This window comes from Podarcis gaigeae (genome assembly GCF_964106915.1).
Source record: "Podarcis gaigeae genome assembly, chromosome: 7".
NCBI classification, from domain to species: domain Eukaryota; kingdom Metazoa; phylum Chordata; class Lepidosauria; order Squamata; family Lacertidae; genus Podarcis; species Podarcis gaigeae.
In genome coordinates, this window is record NC_139683.1 from 63,572,900 (window position 1) to 63,594,982 (window position 22,083).

At 43.3% G+C, this 22,083-nt stretch overlaps 2 protein-coding genes across 2 annotated transcripts in view; one reads left to right on the forward strand and one right to left on the reverse strand.

Moving 5' to 3' along the window:
* TXNDC5 (thioredoxin domain containing 5) overlaps nucleotides 1-7,361 on the forward strand; it is a 29,278-nt gene extending 21,917 nt beyond the window's left edge. The window contains exons 9-10 of the mRNA XM_083747373.1: nucleotides 2,044-2,173; nucleotides 5,750-7,361. Coding sequence (XP_083603499.1) covers nucleotides 2,044-2,173; nucleotides 5,750-5,872 — 253 coding nt within the window. The 3' untranslated portion in view covers nucleotides 5,873-7,361. The remainder of the gene's footprint in view (nucleotides 1-2,043; nucleotides 2,174-5,749) is intronic.
* Nucleotides 7,193-22,083, reverse strand: part of BMP6 (bone morphogenetic protein 6) — an 88,785-nt gene continuing 73,894 nt past the window's right edge. The window contains exons 3-7 of the mRNA XM_083747328.1: nucleotides 17,494-17,642; nucleotides 15,325-15,522; nucleotides 11,265-11,341; nucleotides 9,996-10,106; nucleotides 7,193-8,619 (exon numbers count right to left, since the gene is read on the reverse strand). Coding sequence (XP_083603454.1) covers nucleotides 8,470-8,619; nucleotides 9,996-10,106; nucleotides 11,265-11,341; nucleotides 15,325-15,522; nucleotides 17,494-17,642 — 685 coding nt within the window. The 3' untranslated portion in view covers nucleotides 7,193-8,469. The remainder of the gene's footprint in view (nucleotides 8,620-9,995; nucleotides 10,107-11,264; nucleotides 11,342-15,324; nucleotides 15,523-17,493; nucleotides 17,643-22,083) is intronic.

Sequence of the window (22,083 nt, forward strand, 5' to 3'; positions counted from 1 at the left end):
ATATCCAAAAGTGAGGGCTGCGTTAAAGATATTCTAAATGCCACCTGACCAAATCCACTCTCATTTGGCAACAAGTTGTTTCCATGAAAAGCTTCAGTTCAGGCTAATGTTTACTACACAAATAGCCAGTAGCCTATTCCTGGCCAGCTAAATTGTGTACACAATTATAGTTCATTGTATACAAATTGACCTTTTTCTCTTGCATGTCAGCTGTTTTATGTTTGGCTAAGCAACCGCTAGTTCTCTGAGGTCTCCTTTTGCCCTTTACTTTGTTTTAAGTAAATATTAACATTAAGCTGAACGACAAGTAAAAAGCCCATCTCATCTTAATAGTTTTCAGTACATATGGTCAGTAGCCCTCTTAATACACACCCTGTATATAGTAAGAGACCTTAAAAATGATTCCTTTTGTTTCCCAAGGCAGGGAGCAGGTTTTTAATATTTTTATAAGTAGTGCCTTGAATCAGCTGCTGACTGGGAAAGTAGTGCAGAACTTAATGTCACAGCAGTGATAGATCAAAAATGGATTTATGTGCATAGGCTGATTTCAGCTTGATGGCTGCCAGTTTGCTGACATCTACTTTATAATAACAGGGATAGTATATTCATGCAACGAGTTGGTTTGCAGGTTTATTCCAGTGCAGCTTACTGTGGACATGCTGTGGCCACAATTTAGTAAGTGTTTAGACTCTTTGCAGTGGAGCATCAGTGGAGCATCAAAGTGCTTCGCTTGTGACTGGATTGCATTTCATGTTGTTGCATAACACAGACTGGGTGTTCCACGGGAAGCAGGTCTGTTTCAAAGCACAGTCCTGCATCTGCCCCTGTGCAAATGTGACTGGAACATTAGATGGGCATTTGGATTGGCAGAAAACATTAACCATCCCAGTGCTTGCCTGGTTACTCTGCTGCATCTTAAGATAATTCTGTTGCTTGCCAGGTAAATTATGGGATGCAGGGAGGAAATGAGCAAGCCAGCCACTTCCTCATATATAACCTCACAATATTTGGACCCTCTTTGGTTTATGGAGGCAATTTTTAAATTTATGAATCTGTTACAACAAGAACGGACCAGCAACAGAGGAATAAATCTTAGGTTTTTCTGGCGAGGTAACTTAAAGGGTAGGGGCACTAGCTGTGCTCGAGTTGTGATTTTGAAATAGACCTACTTCTAGAATAGCAAAGCCACTCCTACTCCTTCTCTAAAAAACACCACCATCTTTTTTGAGCTTTTTTGAGAAGTGATGGATAGTAGCATATTTTAAATGTTAGCCTCACTGTTGTATAAACAACATGTCAGAGGTAGAAACTTTGCTTTATTGCTTTCTGAATTTTAGGTAAGCTTGAGGGCTGTGGCATGAGGACATTTTGCTTCACTGATTTCAGCAAGAACCTACTTAGCAATAGGTGGGTTTAGGGCTGTGGCTTCAGAATTGTTTGCTCAAATGGTACGTTATTTCCTAATTTGATGACTATGAGACATCACCTCCAACTTTAAGGAAACCTAGGTTGTTAGAGGAGGGCACATTTACATCACAACAGAAAAAGATGAATTATCAGTGGGCTTTCCCCCCTCCTTTAAATTGGTAGCCAAAATTAAGTTTATTGCTGTCTGTGTCCCTTTCACAAAGCACTTGGAAAGCAGTAGAGTCTCGTGCTGCTCTTCAAGGAGACCTGCACCCTCCTAAGGAATGAGGAGGGCAGGGGCTCTTCCTGACCTTTTGCCGAGCCTTGCCTCATCAAATGTGGGACAAAGTGTTATTTGTAATTTTTGGATGAACTAGTGCTGCCTAAGAATGGTTGAAGTAGATACAACTCAATGTTTTTTGGTGTTGTATGGCTATTGAAAATGATCCAATGTCTCGTGCGGTAGGATTGATTTTTCTTAATTTGTGCTTTTTATTTGAGATTCTGGCTTGAAAAGTATTGTTTTGTGCTTCAAAAATGTTACTTAAAAGAAACAAAAATTTGTTATATATTGAAATCAACATGGGGATTTTTTAAAAAAATGTTAAATGCTTTCATTCTAATCCCTCCCCCCAGGTGCGGTCATTGTAAAAACCTGGCTCCCACTTGGGAGAATCTCTCAAAAAAGAACTTTCCGGGACCAGTAGATGTCAAGATAGCAGAAGTCGACTGCACTATGGAACGCAATGTCTGCAATAGATTTTCCGTAAGTATGGAAGCTAGATGACTTTACACTGCGTTTGTGCTTAATTGTTGAAATTGCAAGTGTGTGGCTGCTTGGTTTACAGTTAACTCTCCAAAGTACAGTGGTGCCTCGCAAGACGAAATTAATTCGTTCCGCAAGTCTTTTCGTCTTGCGAGTTTTTCGTCTTGCGAAGCACGGTTTCCCATAGGAATGCATTGAAAATCAATCAATGCGTTCCTATGGAAACCGCCTTCAGACCAGGTCTGGGGACAGTCTGTCCCCCGACCTCTTCTGAAGGCCGGCGGGGGGGGGGGCGAAAGTCTTTGCTTCCCCCCGCCTGCCTTCCCGGGACAGCGGAGACCTCTCCGCTGTCCGGGGCGATCTTAAACTGCTGGCGGGCAGCAGCTTGGAGAGCCCTCTGGACCTCTTCTGAAGGCCGGCGGGGGGCAAAAGTCTTTGTCCCCCCTGCCTGCCTTCCCGGGGGCTTTTAAATCGCCCCGGGACAGCGGAGAATTTTAAAATGCTCCCGGACGGCTTTTGAAGGCAGGCGGGGGGGAGCAAAGACTTTTGCCCCCCCGCCCGCCTTAAGAGGTCCAGAGGGCTCTCCAAGATGCGGAGGTCCAGAGGGCTCTCCAAGCTGCGGATAGCAGCCTGCTGCCCCGCACGAGGGGCGCTCTTAAGCAGAGCGCCCCTCGCGCGGGGCCGACATTCGCAGCTTGGGGAGCCCTGCAGGACTTCCTCTGCTTAAGAGCGCCCCTCGCGCGGGGCAACAGGCTGCTATCCGCAGCCTAGGCGGGAACTCTTCTGAAGGCTGGCGGGGGAGAAGGGCTTTTCTTCCCACCGCCAGCCTTCAGAACAGCCTTCTGAATGTTGGCGGTGGGGAGGAAAACCTTCCTCCCACCGCAAGTCTTCAAGACAGGTCCGGGAACAGAGGAGAAGCCCTTCGCGCCTTGTCCTCTGTTCCCGGACCTCCCACCGCAAGCCTTAGGACAGGTCCGGGAACAGAGGAGAAGGTGCGCTGCGCTTCCCCGCTGTCCCCAGAGATTTCCCTATGGGCTTTCGTCTTGCGAAGCAAGCCCATAGGGAAATTCGTCTTGCGAAGCTGCTAAAAAATCGGAAAACCCTTTCGTCTTGCGGGTTTTTCGTTTAGCGAGGCATTCGTCTTGCGGGGCACCACTGTAATTAGTGTCTGCTACGGGGAAGAATGTGTACAGAATCTTTTCACTATGGGTTGTGTAAAAAGACATGAGCTAAAGCTGAGGAGTTTCTACATAATGTGCTCGTTGTACCTGCTTAACCGCACTGACTACGTGTGGTCAGATGTGGTTCTGAAACTACAGTGGTACCTCCTGTTGCAAACAGGATCCATTCCAGAGGTACGGTCGGATCCCAAGGTTTCCGCAACCCAAAGACCGCTTCTGCGCATACGGCAAAACCCGGTTAAATACTTCCGGGTTTGCCGCTTTCGCATCCTGAAGTTTACTACTGTACTGAATTTAGGGTGTGGCTGTGGGGATGCTTTGAAAACGGAGGAGGTAATCTCCAAAGCCTTAGTGCACATACAGAGTTCTCAGTGTAGCCTTGATCATAACCAGGCTCCTTGAATATATTTCATTCTGACCGTGCTTGGCCAGAAACCTTTTCCTAATTAAACTACATACTGATGGGGACCACTTTTCTGGCAGGGCTGGGGAAGTTGCATGCGTTCTCTGTATGTTAAAGGTATTTCCTCTCTCCTGGCTATCTCCAGCTGTTGTTTAACTTCAGCTTAAAACACCTTGCAATCCAGTTGTGTTGCTGGGAGAGGAGAAGGAGGGAATCAAATCAGTCCTGATGAGAGGTTTGTGGGAAGGGAAGCAGGAAGCAACAAGGAAGTGGGAGCCTTCCTGCTGTATGGAGATACCTGCCGCCTCTTGCTGCTTTTTTCTTTTTCACAAATCTCTGTGACAGCTCCATGTGCCAGGGGCTTCCTCCTGCCAGAGGAGGGAGGAGACTCTTGGGCCACATGCACACTACACGTTTAAACCAGCACTGGCACTGAATTGGGCCCCAGATTATGGGTGCCCAGCCGCGTCTGGGCCTGGGAGGCCCGCCCCCCTGGGGCCTTAAGACGCGACTTCCACGGCCCCTGTGAGGCTGGGCGCCAAGTACCCATATTTTTTTGTGGGTGCCTGGGCCCCCAGTAGTTTGTGCCAGTGTAAACCAGTATGATAACCCAAACAGCTTCCCCCAAATAATTATGGGGCTGAGATCTGTTAGGAGATCCCTGTTCCCCTCACAGAGCTACAATTCCCAGAGTTCTCTGTGAATAGGGATTGAATGCTACGCCACGCAGGGGAACAGGGGGTCTCCTAACAACTTTCAGCACCTCCCAGAATTCTTTGGGGGGAGCCGTTAAAGGTTTGAAGTGGTATCAGAGTGGTTTAAATGTATATATATAGTGTGGCCTTTAGCGAAGCTTGAAAACAGAAGGAAGAAAATAAATCCCGATTTGCTACTCCTCAGCAATACAGTGGTACCTCGCAAGACGAAAGTAATTCGTTCCGCGAGTCTTTTCTTCTTGCGAGTTTTTTGTCTTGCGAAGCACGGTTTCCCATAGGAATGCATTGAAAATCAATTAATGCGTTCCTATGGAAACCGCTTGCCGGGCTGGCGGTGTGGAGAAGGGCTTTTCTCCCCACCGCAAGCCTTCAGGACAGGTCCGGGAACAGAGGGGAAGGCGCGCTGCGCTTCTCCTCTGTCCCCGGAGCTTGCGGGGCTTGCGGTGAGGAGAAGGGCTTTCCTCCCCACCGCCAACATTCAGAACAGCATTCTGAATGTTGGCGGTGGGAAGGAAAACCCTCCTCCCACCGCAAGTCTTCAGGACAGGTCCGGGAACAGAGGGGAAGGCTCTCTGCCCCACCGCCAGCCTTCGGAGGAGCCTTCCGAAGACTGGCGGGGGGAGAAGGTCTCTCCGCCCCACCGCCAGCCTTCGGAGGAGGTCCGAGGACAGTGGGGAAGACGCGCTGCGCTTCCCCGCTGTCCCCGGAGATTTCCCTATGGGCTTTTGTCCTGCGAAGGAAGCCCATAGGGAAATTCGTCTGGCGAAGCACCTCGAAAAACGGAAAACTCTTTCGTCTTGCGAGGTACCACTGTACAAGCAGTTCTTGAGGTGCTTTAAGCTAAAGGTGCAGAATGTTTGAAGAGAGAGGTTATCGTAATTTACAGAACAATTGGCATACACATACCTTTCCACTCAGGAGATTAAGCAACCCCAACTACTCACTCTGTCTTATTATAGGTCTTGTGCTGATTTGCTCATGTTATGAACATGAGGCCACCTGTTCAAACTCCCTTCCATCCAGCAGTGACATAATATATATAACAATATATATAACAGATTGTTTTAAGTTCTCAGCTTTTCTAAAGAGGAAATCTGGAGGGGGTGGGGGAAGTACAGGTTGGCAAGGATGATTTGTGAACACCGCAAAAAACATAATAGATTCCAAGCAGTGCCATGCCCACTGGCCATATGGAAGAGCCTTTTTTTACTTTTGAATCAGGACATATAGGATTGCAGTTGCTTTCTCACCTACATTCTTTTCTCTCCTTTTGAAGGTTCGTGGCTACCCAACACTGATGCTTTTCCGTGGTGGGGAAAAAGTCACTGAGCACACTGGAGCCAGAGATCTTGAAACACTGCACAACTTTGTCCTGGGGCAAGCAAAGGATGAACTGTAGAAAACATGCCTGTTTGGGTATTGCTCCTCAAGCTGTGTCTGCCCAGTAAACAAGGGAGTTGAATCAAGGTGTGCTGGTACCAGATTTCCAATAGTGGTCATTTGGGAAACTGAATGTACTAAAAATGTGGTATCCCTGTGTGTGTTTGTTTCCTCTAAAGCCCTACTGTGCTGAGCTTAAGGGAAGCTTACAACAAGCAAATCATAGTTCAAATTGGAAACAGTTTTCATTATTAGTTGTGTTAATGAACTTCCATTTTGTCCTGATAGTCAGTTGCCTTCTTGTATCTAAAACCAGTAAAGAAAGGTTAAAATTAAGGGGGCCTGGTAGATGGTGGCAGTTTACGCAAGTTACAAACTTACTACATGCCTGGACCTTTGCAAAACTGCACATTGTAAACCTTATTTGTGGCAAATCAGTGCTTTTTAAATGTCTCATCAATAGAAACGTCAAAGGAAAACAAACACACACACACACACTTTGGAAAGACGCCCCTGACCACTGCTGTCATTTTGTGTTCTCTCATCATGAGGGATGTACAACAAAAAGCAATGGTACTATGTGTCCCTGCATTTATTATTGAACCATGCCATTTGTCAGGTAGTTTTTGACAGCTCAAAGACACAATGGTTCTGTTCAGCCATTTGCAAAGAGATTTGGCTCCTTTTGTGCAGACCTAGATCATGACCAGCCATCCTTTTTTTAAAAAAAATAAATTTTTAAAATTCTTTTAAAACCTAGAGATGGGTTATTTTTGTTACTTCAGGGGCTGTAGTTTATTAATCATGGTTAAAGAGCCTCTTTCCAGGTAATATAAACAAAGGAACAAAACCTACCTATAAGTTTTTCCAGGTGGTCTTTCATTCTGAGTAGTTTCTCTCCAGCCAGTCCCCCTCCTTTCCAGTTTGGTATTCAATATGACAGACTTAAAGCCAAAGAATTTCTAGTGCAGGTACTGATAGACACTTAAACTACAGCAGCAAACTAGATGCTGGGGGAAAAAACCAACTGGTTTATATATAAACATTTATTGCCATTTTATTGCGGGAGTTTTCAGGTATGTACATAGGCTAGATGTTTTCTCTGTAGAAAGATGCTGTTGCCATTTGTTTGTTGCAGATGGAGCAATGCAACTTTCATTAGCCATATCTACATTTCTAATTTTTGTACTGTACTTTTGCCCTTCCTATTGAAGGCCAGGAAATGTGTCCAGCACAAATTTGGGGGTGGGGGGGATGTAGAGTCAGGGGGTACATAACAGATAGGAAGAATGGAAAGGGCTAATTGAGATATGGCAGATGTATCAGATCAACACACATGTTTCTGCCTTAAAGGGAGCCTTTATTCAACATGGTGACTTTTAAAAACCTAATGAAGCACAATCTCATGAGCAGGCTGAACTGCAAGTCATGACTCCTGTAAAAATCAAGTGGTACAATTGTTTACACACACAGTTTCTGAATAAATCTTTTTTTTACAAAAAAAAAAATCTTGGTCTCGCTAATAGTACATCAAAATTAATATATCTGACAGTTGCAATAAATTATCATTTTCATTTATTTACAAGAGCAAAGTAGTCAAAGGGAAGTGCACTTTTCCTTGCCTTGGGGAAACATTTCTCTTACATTAGAAATAAGTATTGTATATACATTTTAAATTCATGTTTGCAGAAGTGAGAGGTGCAAGTTTATTCCTTACCGACCAGATCACAATCTGAAGAGTGCTTTTTAATTGGGTCAGTGAGACTGAGTAACTTGCCACCTGCCAGTTCTCCTGCATGGTCTGTCCTACCACCTCTACCCACCTCCCTTCCCACACACCTCTTTTTCTTCTATAGTCAGGCTTTCAAAAGGAGGGGAGGGATCAAAACTAGCAAGAGGGAGAGCTGCGGAATGTAAGCATAGAAATTGCCTTTAGAACAAATGTACAAGCTTCTTCCTGTTAGCCTGATGGGACAATTTAACCTCTAGAACACTTCCTTTTGTGATAGCTATAGGGGCACATTGCCAGTTATGTCCCTGTTGAAGGGCAAGGAACAAAACTTGCTTTAACACAGTGTGTGTTGCAGAAACCTAAGTGCAGCAGTTCATACAAGGCACTTACCTTGCCGATCAACGTTGTCACCTACAGTTTGCAGGCCTTTAAAGTTAAGCAAGGAGAGCTTGGTTTGGCTACATTTAAGAATGGAGATTTTTGCCTTGAATAGTACATTTCATTTCTTAGCTACAGCCTCTGTTTTTTCCTTGTGGGCATCGCCACCAGGATTTGGCAGGTGCCTGCTTAGAGAAACGGAATTGAAGATTGAAACAGCGTGCAGGTTTTTGTCTGTACCTTTGCTGCTTCAGCCATGGTCCATACTTTATAATCCTCTTTGGTGTACTTAGAAATTAGAAGAACCAAAGGCTACCATTGTGCAAATACTTTAAAAGGGCAAGTAGCATTGGAGTCCCCTGCTTCTGCTTAAAAACAAACAACAACCAAGAAAATCCTCCTTAAGGCACAAATATAGTCTTAGAAGCTTCAGGTTTTTCCCTTTGAGGCACTAGATGGAAGTTATTTAGGATGGCGCACCAGATCTTTCTGAAGAGAACTTTTTGTCAGTGACATCCGCAAGCTCTTACCACCATGTTCCTGTATTTTTTCAAAATGACGTTGGAATTGTCATCAAAGTAGAGAACTGATATTGCGTTCAGCTTCGTAGGGGCACAACATGGCTTAGGAACGTTCTCTGGATTCATTAGGTGAACCTGTTTTAAGTAAATTAACAAACATATTTGTAACTTCAGCCCAACTTGTTAATCTATCACATTTCTGAGCCTGACTCCAAGCAGCTTGGGGCAGTGTCTAGCTCTTTTTTATCTCCATGGCCAACTCTGTGCCCTAAAGATTAGACTTCTCAATGTATTGTTCAATTACCGTATTTTTCACTCTATAGGACGCAGTTTTTCCCCTCCAAAACTTAAGGGGAAATGTGTGTGCGTCCTATGAAGCAAATGCAGGCTCCTTGGCTTCAGCGATAGCAATGTGAAGCCTCCGAAGCGCAGAGGGAGCGCTCCCTCCATGCTCCTTGGCTCCACGTTGCTTTTGCTGAAGCCTGGAGAGCGAGAGAGGTTGGTGCGCACCGACCCCTCTGCTGTCCAGGCTTCAGGAATAGCCGCCTGAAGCCTTTGGAGCGCAGTGCGCGTTCCCGCTGCGCTCCGGAGGCTTCAGGTTCCTTTTGCCGAAGCCAGGAGAGCAAGACTCTCCTGGCTTTAGCAGAGAGGGAGAGCTGCGCAGCGCCCCTTCAGCCAAGCAGGAGCAGAAATGGAAGGGGCTCCGTTTCTCCTGCCGCTTCGCTGAAGGGGCCCTGAGCAGAGAGGGGGAGATTTTTTTCCCCTTGTTCTCCCCCTCCTAAAACAAGGTGCGTCCTATGGTCGGGTGCGTCCTTTAGAGTGAAAAATACGGTAATCCTCCTTATCCCTTTGTCTCATGGTAGATTTCCACTGATGCCAATGGCAACTTCCCTGCAACCTAAGGAAGGTTAAGCAGTTTTTCTTGGCATTGTGGTAGGGCAAGGAAATATTAAATCCCCCCACATGCAACATGATCCTAGTTGCCGCCTTTATCAGAGATAAATATTTATTGGGACTTGGAAGTGTCATTTTTAAGCAGCAAAGGTGTACTGTGCCCATAAGCTGCATGAAGGCAGTATTTTGAAAAGTGAAATTACATTGTATGTCAAAGGTCTCTTAAAAAACTCTTTCCTCTCACCAGCATGAGAATCCCAGATCAAATTCCAACTCAGTTAACCAAGTGTATTAGTCTAAAGCAGCTGCTCTCAGCTCATTAAAGGAAAGGTTGGATAGAAAACGTAATGGGGCTAATTTCTAATCCCAGAGTTACTTTCCTCTCCCATCCTGCAAGTGCAATCCCTTGGCCATCCTCATTTACCCAAGACCCAACCACAAATGCTGGATGAATTGCTCATCCCCACAACCCAGTCTTACATTTTGCCACCACTATGAAAGAGACAAATTGGAGCCTCTTCACTCCCCCAAACCACGTTAGTGGGGGGGTGGGGAGGAAACCAGGCAGGGCGAACTGTTTTACAGCATCTGTGAGCTAAGCCAAGGCCTCTACTTACCAAAGTCTGCACAATGGCATGGTTGGTGGCGTTCATATGAGCATTGAGTGGGAAAGAACATTCTCCATCGCAGTAGTTTGCCGGATAGCCCTTGGGTGCAATTATCCAGTCCTTTATAAGAATAATATTACATCTATGAAGCATGAAGCATAACTATTGCAAATGCATACAGGTTGGTCTCTCCCAGTGTCAGACTACAGAATACTTGTTAGAAGATTCTTACCACTTCCTTATACCCAAGCTTCTTATGTCCTGGCTTCAGTATTCAAGTATTGGCTGTAGGTACAGAGTATTATAAATCTCTATGGAGCATGCTTCAATGCCCTGTTTAATTCTCTCTACACCCTCCTACATACATGTTCATATCTGCCAGCTCCTTTCCCATGTATAGAGAGCTGTGCATACCAAAAGCAGACATAAACCAGACATACTCTTAAAATGCTTACCTGACGACATTATTTTTAATAAAAAGTCTTGTTACAGTAGTTAGTTAATACACAGTAAACCATGGTTGTGGTGGGTTATACACTTGGTTTTGCTCATGATGCAACACATTATGCTTCGACCCCCTTTTTAAAGGTGTTTCTGGGTATGTGCAATCTGGGCTTGCACAAAATTGTGTGCAAATCTACTGAAGCTTCCAAGTGTTTTAAAGAGTTGGAACCATTTAACATGTGAAACCAGTGACAGTCAACCACTGGTTGATGCTAGCATGTAAAAAAAACATGCATTTTTAGCAAGAACCATGCAGCACTTACAAACTGTGTTCAAAAAAGGCCTTATGACTGAACTAGCCAACACACATAGTGTTAAACATTATACCATAATTGTGTACATTAGAAGACACATGGGTTCAATAGAGCAAAGAGGATAGAAGAAAGAGATCTCATTCTCCATGACTGCTATAGTGATTTTGGCTGCTAAAGTTAAAGGAACCAGCAACATCAGCCACATAAAATAGAACCTTTTTTTAAAAAAAAGGTAATTTAAATTGGTGGAAGCCATCTTCAGTGACAATTGTGTGAAGCTTAAAAACACTGATGGTGAGCCTATGGAATTGTGCTCTACATACTAAAATGTGATTTTCTACTTAAAGCTGAATAAAAAATAAACATCTGAAAGAAAAGGTAACTCAATGGAAGCAGACCTTCACCCCACTTTCTTCCAAGCTATGCTAACACAGAACTCAGTCTGGTGGGGGGGGAATATACTTTTGTGTTCCGAGCATTGTTTTCAGAGCATGTTTATGGACATAGAAACATCACATACCTGCCATCCCAAGTCTTGGAAGCTAACATAAAGTTCATGCTTTCTGCAAGCTGTTTTTAGGTCACTGCTGTTGTAATCTATGAGGAAGGGGGGAAGGAGGATATATTTGAAACAACAAATTAAAAACCATATCACCATAATGTGGCAGAGACATTTTGTGGCTTTAAAGCCTAATGCAGATCCAAAGCAAAATTCTCTCTCGCTTATCAAACTGCTATTTGAAATTAAAAGAACACGCACAAGGTTTTTGCCAGCACCAACCTGGCCACAGAGGTTTACATCATATAGGGTGCACTACTTCAGTTATGACAACCTAAGTCGTGATAGTGCCAGCATCCTCATTATTACTAGTCGGATGCTTACAAAATTTTGTTGCAGCCTCTTGACACCTGTAATCTCCAAGGCTGCAGATATAGAGGCCCACAGAGAGGAGGACATGGGCAGCTTTCTAGATACCATCTTCCTATTGAAGCTGTTTGCAATTCCTCAGGGTCTCGAAGGAAACTTCTTTTTTTTAAAAAATCTAGTATTTACTTAAAAGGAAAAGTACAGTGCTAAAAGCACATCAAGCGATCATAGAATCCAGCTGGGGCACAGTGTTTTGGCGTCCCTCTGCCTCAAAATAAACCTTAACCTAGAAACCACAAGAGATAGGGCGTTGTTTTAAAAAGAGAACAGTGTAAGAGCTTGGGGAGTGTTTCTTTTTTAAAAAAAATAAAAATTAAATCTTATGAATTACAATTTCAGATCTTGACTCTACTTGAATCACAGATTCAATCAACTTTGCAAAAGATGGTTAGCTAGTATAAGTATGCACTCCCCATCACTAGAGGTTTTTAGACAAGCCGTTGGCTTTCAAATCAAGGCCACTTGTGCTTGACCAAAAGTGGAAAGCATTGTTAAATGCCTGCTTCTTGTACTTCCAGTCCAAGCTAGCAGCTGGAAAACAATCAGGAGAATCGTGTGGTGCAGTTTCAGGCCACATTTTACAGTTTTGGCTAACCTGGAGCCTTCCAGATGTTTTGGATAACAACTTCCACCATCCACACCCAACACTCGTCCACATTAAAACAACAACAAGGAAAACAACTTATATATATATAAAAGCAGCAATTAGGCAGCATGTTGTAGCAGAAAGAAAAATAAAGGCTGGAAATGAGCAAAAATTGGGTTGGTAACTATCAGTCTAGAAATCAGCATTTTTACATTTCGCACTGTTAACAAAACACTGCCGACCCCTGTACTCAGCACTGGAATTCATTTCTGCAAAAGACAGGATTGAGTACTGTATTGATACCTAATAATTTTTTATGTGGTTCGTTCTGAACTAGTTTTTAACTTTAGTTTCAATATCAGTTAATGGAAAAGTTTAAATTTGCATAAAAACTAAATATTTCAAGTTTACACAAATATAAATAGGTGCCAGTCCTCCCCCGACCCCAGCCCAAGATGTGGGGAGCACCTTGGAGCGAACGACCCTCGAAACTTAACCATAAGAAAGGTTTGTTCTAATGTGAAATTTGGCATTTTCGTGGACTTAAAATTTTTAAAAGCTTCTCTCCACTGAAAGTAGGTAAGCTATATTTATTGGCGCTAATCCTTCCAAAACACATGAACTGCTCCTAATGAGCCCATTCACCAGATTCCACAATGTAATTAATATCCAGGATACATCAACATTGTTTTGAAAGAGATCTCTACGACTCTTCTTTTCTCAGGGTTTGCTTTAGCAGGCGATTGTTTTGAAGGATACAGCTGTTGTAAACTGATTAACCCACTTAACATAAAAGGAGTCGGCTTAGGAGAGATAATGAAATGCCTTGCTTCAGTATACTCTCATATGCTGTACTTTAACAGTATACACAAAGAAGCAAGATGCATGCAACTTTAGACGCCTGTTCCTGCTGTTCCTTCTTTCCCAAGTTCTCTGGCCAATGGTGGAGAAAAACATACGTCACTTTCAAATTCCTCTGATGAAAACCACGGAGTTTTTGGAATGGGCACATGGCCTTAATATCCTGAAATGTGTGATTGTACCATGGCATTATCAGTTCACCAGCAGTTTGCAGTTAACTCAAAAGGAATCTGTGCTGCCTCAGACATCATCAACACAAGATGTCAGTCAAGTTACAGTTCTGTCATAAAACCCTGGACTGATATACACGTTGACTGAACATCTTTTGCACCAATGCTTTGAGAAAGCAGTAGGCATCCATACTGAGAGCACAAATCTATTGCTATAGTTACTGAATAAGCAAACTGACCTGCGCTGTCAGATAAACGAAACAAAATAAAAAAATTCCTTCCAGTAGCATCTTAGAGACCAACTAAGTTTGTTATCGGTATGAGCTTTCGTGCGCATGCACACTTCTTCAGATACCACTTCTTTCCCAAAGCATTGGTGTAAAAGATGTTCAGTCAACGTGTATATCAGTCCAGGGTTTTATGACAGAACTGTAACTTGACTTCATACCACTTCATACCAATAACAAACGTAGTTGGTCTCTAAGGTGCTACTGGAAGGAATTTTTTTATTTTGTTTCGACTACGGCAGACCAACACAGCTACCTACCTGTTGTCAGATAACCGGTTGCAAAGGTATACCAAACAGCTGTTTATGTAGCATATACAGCTGAATCAAGGCTAGTACTTAAATAAGACATTGCAGCAAAGGAAACTTAACTGTCTTAAAAGCATAACAATTCACTGTTGTGTGTGTAGGAGTGGCACAGGGCTTTTTCGTTGTTGTTGCCTTAGACAAATTACAATTCTGTGCCCGCTCTCAATGATCCACTGAATAGTGTTAACAATAGCACAATAAATAACTGAGTAGGATGTTTTTACTGCCTGCCACTTCTTTATTTCCTCCCCATTACAAATGAGTTGGAGCTCAACTGCTGTGACCTCAGCTAAAGGAAGCTCCTCTGACAGTGGGGTAGGTTTAAAGCAAGGCACTCCTAAGCCGTCCCTGGGTATCTCCTCTGAACAGTTCAGACAGCAACTCATTCTCTCTTCCCAAGACAATTGCATAAGTGAAGCAGGTTTGCACCCTGGACAAATGCTTAGTTTGCCACTTTGGGCCTGGACTTGTATACATGGCTTATTACTTACTTGTCAAGTGCAATAGCATTAAACAATCATTAAGGTAAAGGGGCCCCTGACCATTAGGTCCAGTCGTGACCGACTCTGGGGTTGCAGCGCTCATATCGCTTTATTGGCCGAGGGAGCTGGCGTACAACGTCCGGGTCATGTGGCCAGCATGACTAAGCCGCTTCTGGTGAACCAGAGCAGCGCACGGAAACGCCGTTTACCTTCCCGCCGGAGCGGTACCTATTTATCTACTTGCACTTTGCTAGGTTGGCAGGAGCAGGGACCGAGCAACGGGCGCTCACCCCGTCACGAGGATGCGAACCGCCGACCTTCTGATCGGCAAGTCCTAGGCTTTGTGGTTTAACCCACAGCGCCACCCACGTCCCTTAAACAATCATTACTAGGCAGGTAATTAAAATGTGTGTTTTTAAGGCGTTTGTTTAGAAGCACTGTAAGTTCTGGACTTTAAGGACGGAAGAAAATGAGCTGACTGAAAGACATATTCAGCAATGCTTGGTTTGTTTTTTGTAGATCAGAGCAGATACTAAATATAATAACAACAACAAAAGCAATTAAGCAAACAATTTTTCAGTTTTTCACACGTTTCAGTTTTTTATCACAAGGCTGCAGGATAAGTTTGGTCAGCTACCTCACCCTGCCTTATGGTAGGGCTCCTCTATCAACTTTGCCTTGATAGAACCATCATGATTTTGAGTGATGTCCCACTCTACACAAACTTGCAGAACAATGAGTTCCTGCTACCCAGGGAACAGATCCTCCTTTGGAGGGTCATCTAAACTTTTGTGACCATGAGAAAGAAAGAAAAAAGAAGAAATGAAACACTCGAACGATGAGAGATGAATTCAAAGCAGCTTCTGAATGTAAGGTCTTGGGAAACGAAAGCTACAAAATAGTATTTTTTCCCCCTTTTCATTTTCACATAATCCAGGAGGCAATGAAAAGAGGTTACCTGTGATACTGGATACCCTGGAAACATCTTGAGGCTGAGTAGAGCGGTTTCGACTCTGTTCCCTCCGCCTGTTGGAGGCTGACCTAGCCGTCCGAACGTGAACCTCACTCACTTTGAAAAAAGCCACCATGAAAGGCTGTTTGTCATAAGGGCCATCCCGACCTATTAGTCCTGCTTCTCTAGGGTTTATACCGAGACCTATAAATTTAAAAAAAAAAGTGGTGTGTCATATAAAGAGCACAGTGTTTCTGAATAGCTCTTTTGAGCAACGCAGCTGCTTTCCTACAACTAATGTTCTTCTGACCCCCCCCCCTCTTTAGTTTCCCCCTCTCTCCTCCTCCTCTATAGCTGATATCATAGGATACTCTCATTTTCAGTAAAAACTTCACAAGCTTCTTTAAGGCTCCAAAGGCCACAAGTATACACAAGTGCTGTAAGAGGTACTTCACTCTGCTAATTTGCAAATTTAGGAGGAAATGAGTGGACAATATTAAGGAACAGGTCAGGGTTATGTGTACTCCATATAAAAAATAATGACAACTCTGGGACCTGTGCAAAAATGGCAATTTAATCAAATTCAACAAAAATTATTTTATCTCACAGCTCTTCTTATCTCGTAGCGTTTATTCTGGAGGGTTTATTATTTTGAACCATCTGTTCTAATTGCTTTAGCAATGGGGATGAGCGATGATCCTTCTCCACTCTCCAATTACCAGGCTTCAGAAAGCAATTGTGAGCCAGACTAGATGCTGAGTATAATGCAGCTTTGCATAGGAGCCAAATCCTAGGGGCTGAGGTCCCTTTGCACCCCTTAAGTAAAACATTTGAGCCCTCCCCCCCCAATTAATGGACAATGCCATTCAAATGGTGTGTGTGCTGTGTCTTGTGATTGATTATGTGGGGCAAGGTGTTATGTATTCAGTGGTCTGTGTTTGCCTGAGCTTGCGTCTGAACTAAGGATTCTGAGTTTCTGTGTTCTGTTTCCATACATGGTGTTCAATCACAGAACATTTCAGGATTAGGGTCTCTGCCATTGGCCCTTGAACTCTGAGTCTGGATTCGCAGCTTGGAAGTTTAGACAGCCAATCACGGTGGGAGTGGGAGTGGCTCAAGCCTTCAGAAATGTATATAATATAAGCAGTTTCTTTGCCCCCGTTTCCCAGTTATGTACCGTATTTTTTGCTCTATAAGACTCACTTTTTCCCTCCTAAAAAGTAAGGGGAAATGTATGTGCGTCTTATGGAGCAAATGCAGGCTGCACAGCTATCCCAGAAGCCAGAACGGCAAGAGGGATTACTGCTTTCACTGCGCAGCGATCCCTCTTGCTGTTCTGGCTTCTGAGATTCAGAATATTTTTCCTCTTGTTTTCCTTCTCCAAAAACTAGGTACGTCTTGTGGTCTGGTGCGTCTTATAGAGTGAAAAATACGGTAGTTCAATAAAGGTTCTTGCTGTTATCGCTGTGTCTTGCCTCATGGCAATCCACCTACACTTCACAGGGCTTACCCGCCCCCCACTTCCAATATTTGATTCAAGTTGGTACCCTTGCAGCTTCATATGCTCTACTTAATTCCACCAGAAAGTGAAATATATTATGTCAACTTCTGGGGCTCCAAAGGCCCCAAATTATCTGTGGCATGTTGCAAAAGGGAAGCATGAGAGGATAACTCCCCAAAACTTAGCACAAGTTCCTTTCCGTAGCTGCATCAGGAAAAGAGGTTGAAACACTGAGGAAATGTTATGCACTGTGGCATTTCATCAGCAGACAAGTAAACAGGAGGCCTCTTGGTCCGGTTGAAAGATACACAAAAATTGAGGAGCTCACATCACCCTCCCAGAAGACACTTCCACAGCCCCACACAGAGAGCTATGGGTATTATTTATATTTAAGAAAAACCTTGCTGTAAGCACCATGCCCAACCCCCCAACCCTTCACATCCGGAAGTCAGGCATTCCCCAAATTTCACAGCCACAGACATAGGGCATGCAGCCTAGAGAGAGCAGCTTTCCAATATGTGCAGTTGGATCCAGACCCCGGCCATCACATCACAGCTGTGTGCTTGGCTACATTAGCCAGATCATCACATCACAGCTGAACACTATAAACAGAGCTTCCAATTAATGACTAGGACATTGGCCAGATGTTTAAAGTATGTTGGCCTGTTACCTACCGTCCCTGGTCACCACGCTCATCTGGAGTCCCAAGTTATGCTGAGGGTTTATCACCCACATGTTGCTGGTGGCAGTGATGTCAAACTCCAGCCAGCCTTCTTCAGAGGCCCATACTGCTCTGGTGTCCAGCAAAAACAGATCTGAATCTCTGAAGAAGAAGAAGAAGAAGAAGAAGAAGAAGAAGAAGAAGAAGAAGAAGAAGAAGAAGAAGAAGAAGAAGAAAGGGGAGGGGAGGAGGGAGGAGCAGAGAGAGCATTTTACTATTATTCTGGTCCAAATTTCCCATTTGCTTTCACAGCTTCTTCGCTAGCAGGAGGCAATGTTAGAAACACTTCTCAGCTGTCACTATAAATTTAAACACAGCCTTAAATCCTGATTTTACATGCATTCAACTGTTCCCTGCACAATCATCATCATCATCATCATCATCTTATTATTATTAATATGCCACCCATCAAACGAAAGAAGTATCCAGTCTCTTCTTAATTCGTTTCCACATTCTCTGACTTCCTCTACACCAAGCCATGGGCCTAATTGGGCCTGCCAGCCCTTTGAAGTTGTCCCACAAGGCTGTTTGGGGAAACCATACACACCTGGCAAATCACCTGTTGTCATCAGATGCCAGGCATGGGACAGTTAAAAGGATCTCTTACCCCCAAACTAAGCACCACAGAGCTGTGCTTTCCTGCTCTCTCCTACCAATACACTACCATACAAAACTCAGTGGGAATCACTGAGAACTGAACCATATGCAGAACTGAACAACACTTGCATATTCCAGCCTGTTGCTTGCTCTTCAGGAGTTTAAAATGTGTGTTTGCAGAGGGAAACATATTTGGAACTGAGGAGGTTATGATTTTTTTTTTTTTTTACAAAGCATAGAAATGGCACATGGAAAAAGTGTTACGCTCACACACACAAGCAAATTCTCCTCGTCAGATCAAGAAGCAATCACACTTTTGTTACGTATGCGTGTGTGTGTTTTGTTTTAGAAATGTGAAGCTAAGCCCTACAATGAAGACAATGACCCTAGTTTAAGAGCCACTCTGCAAAATGACGAAATGTTTATACAAAGGGGCGATAAGGGAGTCTCTGAATTGAAGGGAACATTTTTTCCTCATGGGAAGATAGAACTTGATAAAAACTTTTTTTTTTACCCAAAGTCATCGTTTCTACGTCCATTCACACAAGCATACAGCTTATCGGGAGCAATGTGTCAGTGGCCTGAAGATAAATCTGCTGTCTGAGTCTGTAAGCGCAAATTCAGTGGACTTACATGATGGCATTGGGAAATCCTATACGTACAGGAATGCCACAACTTGTCCCACTAATATTTACGGTTTTCAAACATTAATTTGCACAAAATGTGTTATTCCCTGTTCACTGGCTTACCATTAAAAGCCAGATGGATTAAATTAACATTTAAATCACCAATGGAGATGACTCATAGAAATCTTCACACAGCAAAGTCCGTTCTGCACTTTGAACCACCTTTCAGCAGCTCTGAATATTTAGACCTTAAGTTCGAAACTCCACCACTTTAGCCACAAGAGCAGCTGCTATGTATTTACAAAATGACTGAAAGCCCTGCCTTTTCAAGTCAGGTGCAGATACACAGTTTCCAAACTGATTTCCAAAAAAGCAAACAGGTCCCTGAGGGACTTGCGGTAAACTTTCTTAAGTACACTGACTCCTTCCCAATTCAGGTGTAAATACACACATTCTGCAAGCTGGTCCCCAAACAGAAACACAACCCCCACCCCCAAGACCCCCACCTGTTTGTTTGCAGTAGAATACAAACTAGAGGAGAAACCGGACCACACATACTCTAAAAACTATGCAGCTCTTTTCTGAAGCAGCTGGCAGCATGCTGTGTTTTTCACGCCCGATTTCCACTCCTCATGACGACCTGGCCTAACCTTTCTTCATCACCTGCAATACAGGGGAATTGTCCTCTTGCTAAGAAAGATCCATCCATTCATAGAACCTTGTCTTGGTTCCTCCTCACAAAATAATCCTAGGAACTGTAATTCTACCCCTAAAGAGCTTCAATCTCCAGCACCCTTAAACTACAGTTCCCAGGATTCTTTGGGGGAAGCCATCTAATTGTGTTGAGGCGACATGTTTAAACGGCAAACCATAGAGTTGGAAGGGACCCCAAGGGTCATCGAGACCAACCCCCTGCAATGCAGGCGTCTTTGGCCCAACACGGGACTCAAATCCACAAGCATGAGATTTAAGAGTCTTAAATCTGAGCTATCTCCATTCACAAAGAAACACAATTCAGATTTCGCTCGACAGGAGCTGTTCGCAGCATATACATGTTCACATCCCCTTCCCACACAATCTTAGCCTACCCTACTTTACAGGGTTGTTGTAGGGATAAGAGTGTGTGACTAGCCCTTCCCGATTTATTACATTGGAGTAGAAGAGATATCTCATTAATGACTGGAGAAAGGCCAAAGAGCGTTGGATATCTGCTTGGGAGGTTTCTGACGCAGTATTAATTCAGCAAGGCGCCAGGAGTGAAACCGAAAGTAGACTGACCAGCTAGCTGAATCAAATTATATTGCTATGGGGGGCAGGGGGTAAACCTCTAACATTTTACTCTTTGATAGTTGTACTTCCAGTTTACTTGGTAACCCCCCCACCGCCGCTGCCCACCTGGGAAAAGCTAATGTTTGAATAGCAGCTGGTTAAGGAACAACACTGGGCAGACGCCACAATTTGATTTTATCTGGACTATTTGTCGGTATGGCAACTACCTGCAGTGGAAGTCTCCTGGACTGATTCGGCAGAAACACCAGTTTGTGAAAAGAGGATGTGAATTTACAGAGGGGAATCCTGGTCTACAGATTTGGACTATAAAGAAGAAGAGTAATTACATAAAATCTACACAGAAACATTTTATTTGGACTTAAACTCACTTGCAGAATGAATGCAGAGGCTGTTGAAAATAATGAAGGATTAACATCAGAATGTATTAAGAGAATTATTGTAATACTTTGAAATGCAGTAGAACTATGAGATTATTAGGATTCCCTCCGATCTCGAAGCATGGGAAGTCAGCTAAAAAATAATAATAATTTATAATTAGGCATAATATTGGGGTTGTTTATTGGATAATTTGTATAATTTTTAATATATAATTTGGTTTGATTGGAAAATTTTAATACAGTGGTACCTTGGGTTAAGTACTTAACTCGTTCCGGGGGTCCGTTCTTAACCTGAAACTGTTCTTAACCTGAAGCACCACTTTAGCTAATAGGGCCTCCCATTGCCGCCGCCACGCGATTTCTGTTCTCATCCTGAAGCAAAGTTCTTAACCCGAGGTACTATTTCTGGGTTAGCAGAATCTATAACCTGAAGTGTATGTAACCTGAAGCGTATGTAACCCGAGGTACCACTGTAATATGAGTGTGTGACTAGCCCAATGTCATCTGCTGAGCTCCATGGTTGACTCAGGATGTGAACCAGATATCTTCAGTTCTAGCCTGGGCATTTTAATGCTGCTATACTACTCAATCAAAGAGAATATGGGAGAACAGATTCTTGGGCATTGCCTACGTACATATGTTTATGTACGTATGTATTTGTGTGTGTACACACAATACACACACTGTTTTTACTCTTCAGTAAACCCCTTCAAGAATAATTAAGGCCATCAAACACATGAGCTAGAAAAAAAGAAAGCAGTGACCAGGACTACCTAAGCAATATGGACTCTGTTGCTGACACAGAAATCATTTGTTTCTGGAATTTCTATCCCACAAGGCTCTTGAGAACGGAAAAATTAGCTTCAGCTTTTCAAGGAAGAATGTCCATTTGCTATTTTATAAATATCGCCTCTGAGCTACTATTCTTAAACAGATACGTCCTGACACCTATTTAGAGCATTTGCAGGACAAGCACTTTTGCAACTGAAAATGACATTTCCCATGAAATCTAAACATTTCTTTTACTATAAAACTAAAACTTCTTTCTTCGGGCAAGAAGCTGGAAGATTTTAATTCATTCTAATCATTTATCTCAGCACCGATTATATTATAGAACTTTACGTAATTGGTGAAGTAGCTACTGGTTTTGCTTCTATATTACTGAGGCAGCCAGATTAAAATAATTTTTCCTCTCTTCCTTGAGCACACATCACACCATGGAGCACTGCCACAGCAAAACATCAGAGCTATAAAAAGCTATATTTCATATATACGTGTGTTTTTTCTCAACATTGCCTACTTTCCTACACTCTCTATCCAGCCCTTCAGTTATGTATTTTTTCAACCAGGCATAAATATCCCTGAAAATGCAGTGAGAACAAACAGAACACTTTCTTCAAGCCATTGAATTTCAGACAGGGTCCTCTTATTTTAATTATGGTTCTGAGGACCACAGTTTTTGGCCTGTCTTCAAAGGTCAGCATTACTCAGGTTCTTAACAGGACTATTACACATCAGCAGCCATTTACTGAGCCATTAATTATCCCAAACTCACTAAAAGGTTCTTCATGCCGAACTTCTTCTTTTTTCGTTTGTTTACTATTCTTCAACAACACGTTGACATAGCAGTCTAGACTGAGTACAGTGGTCACC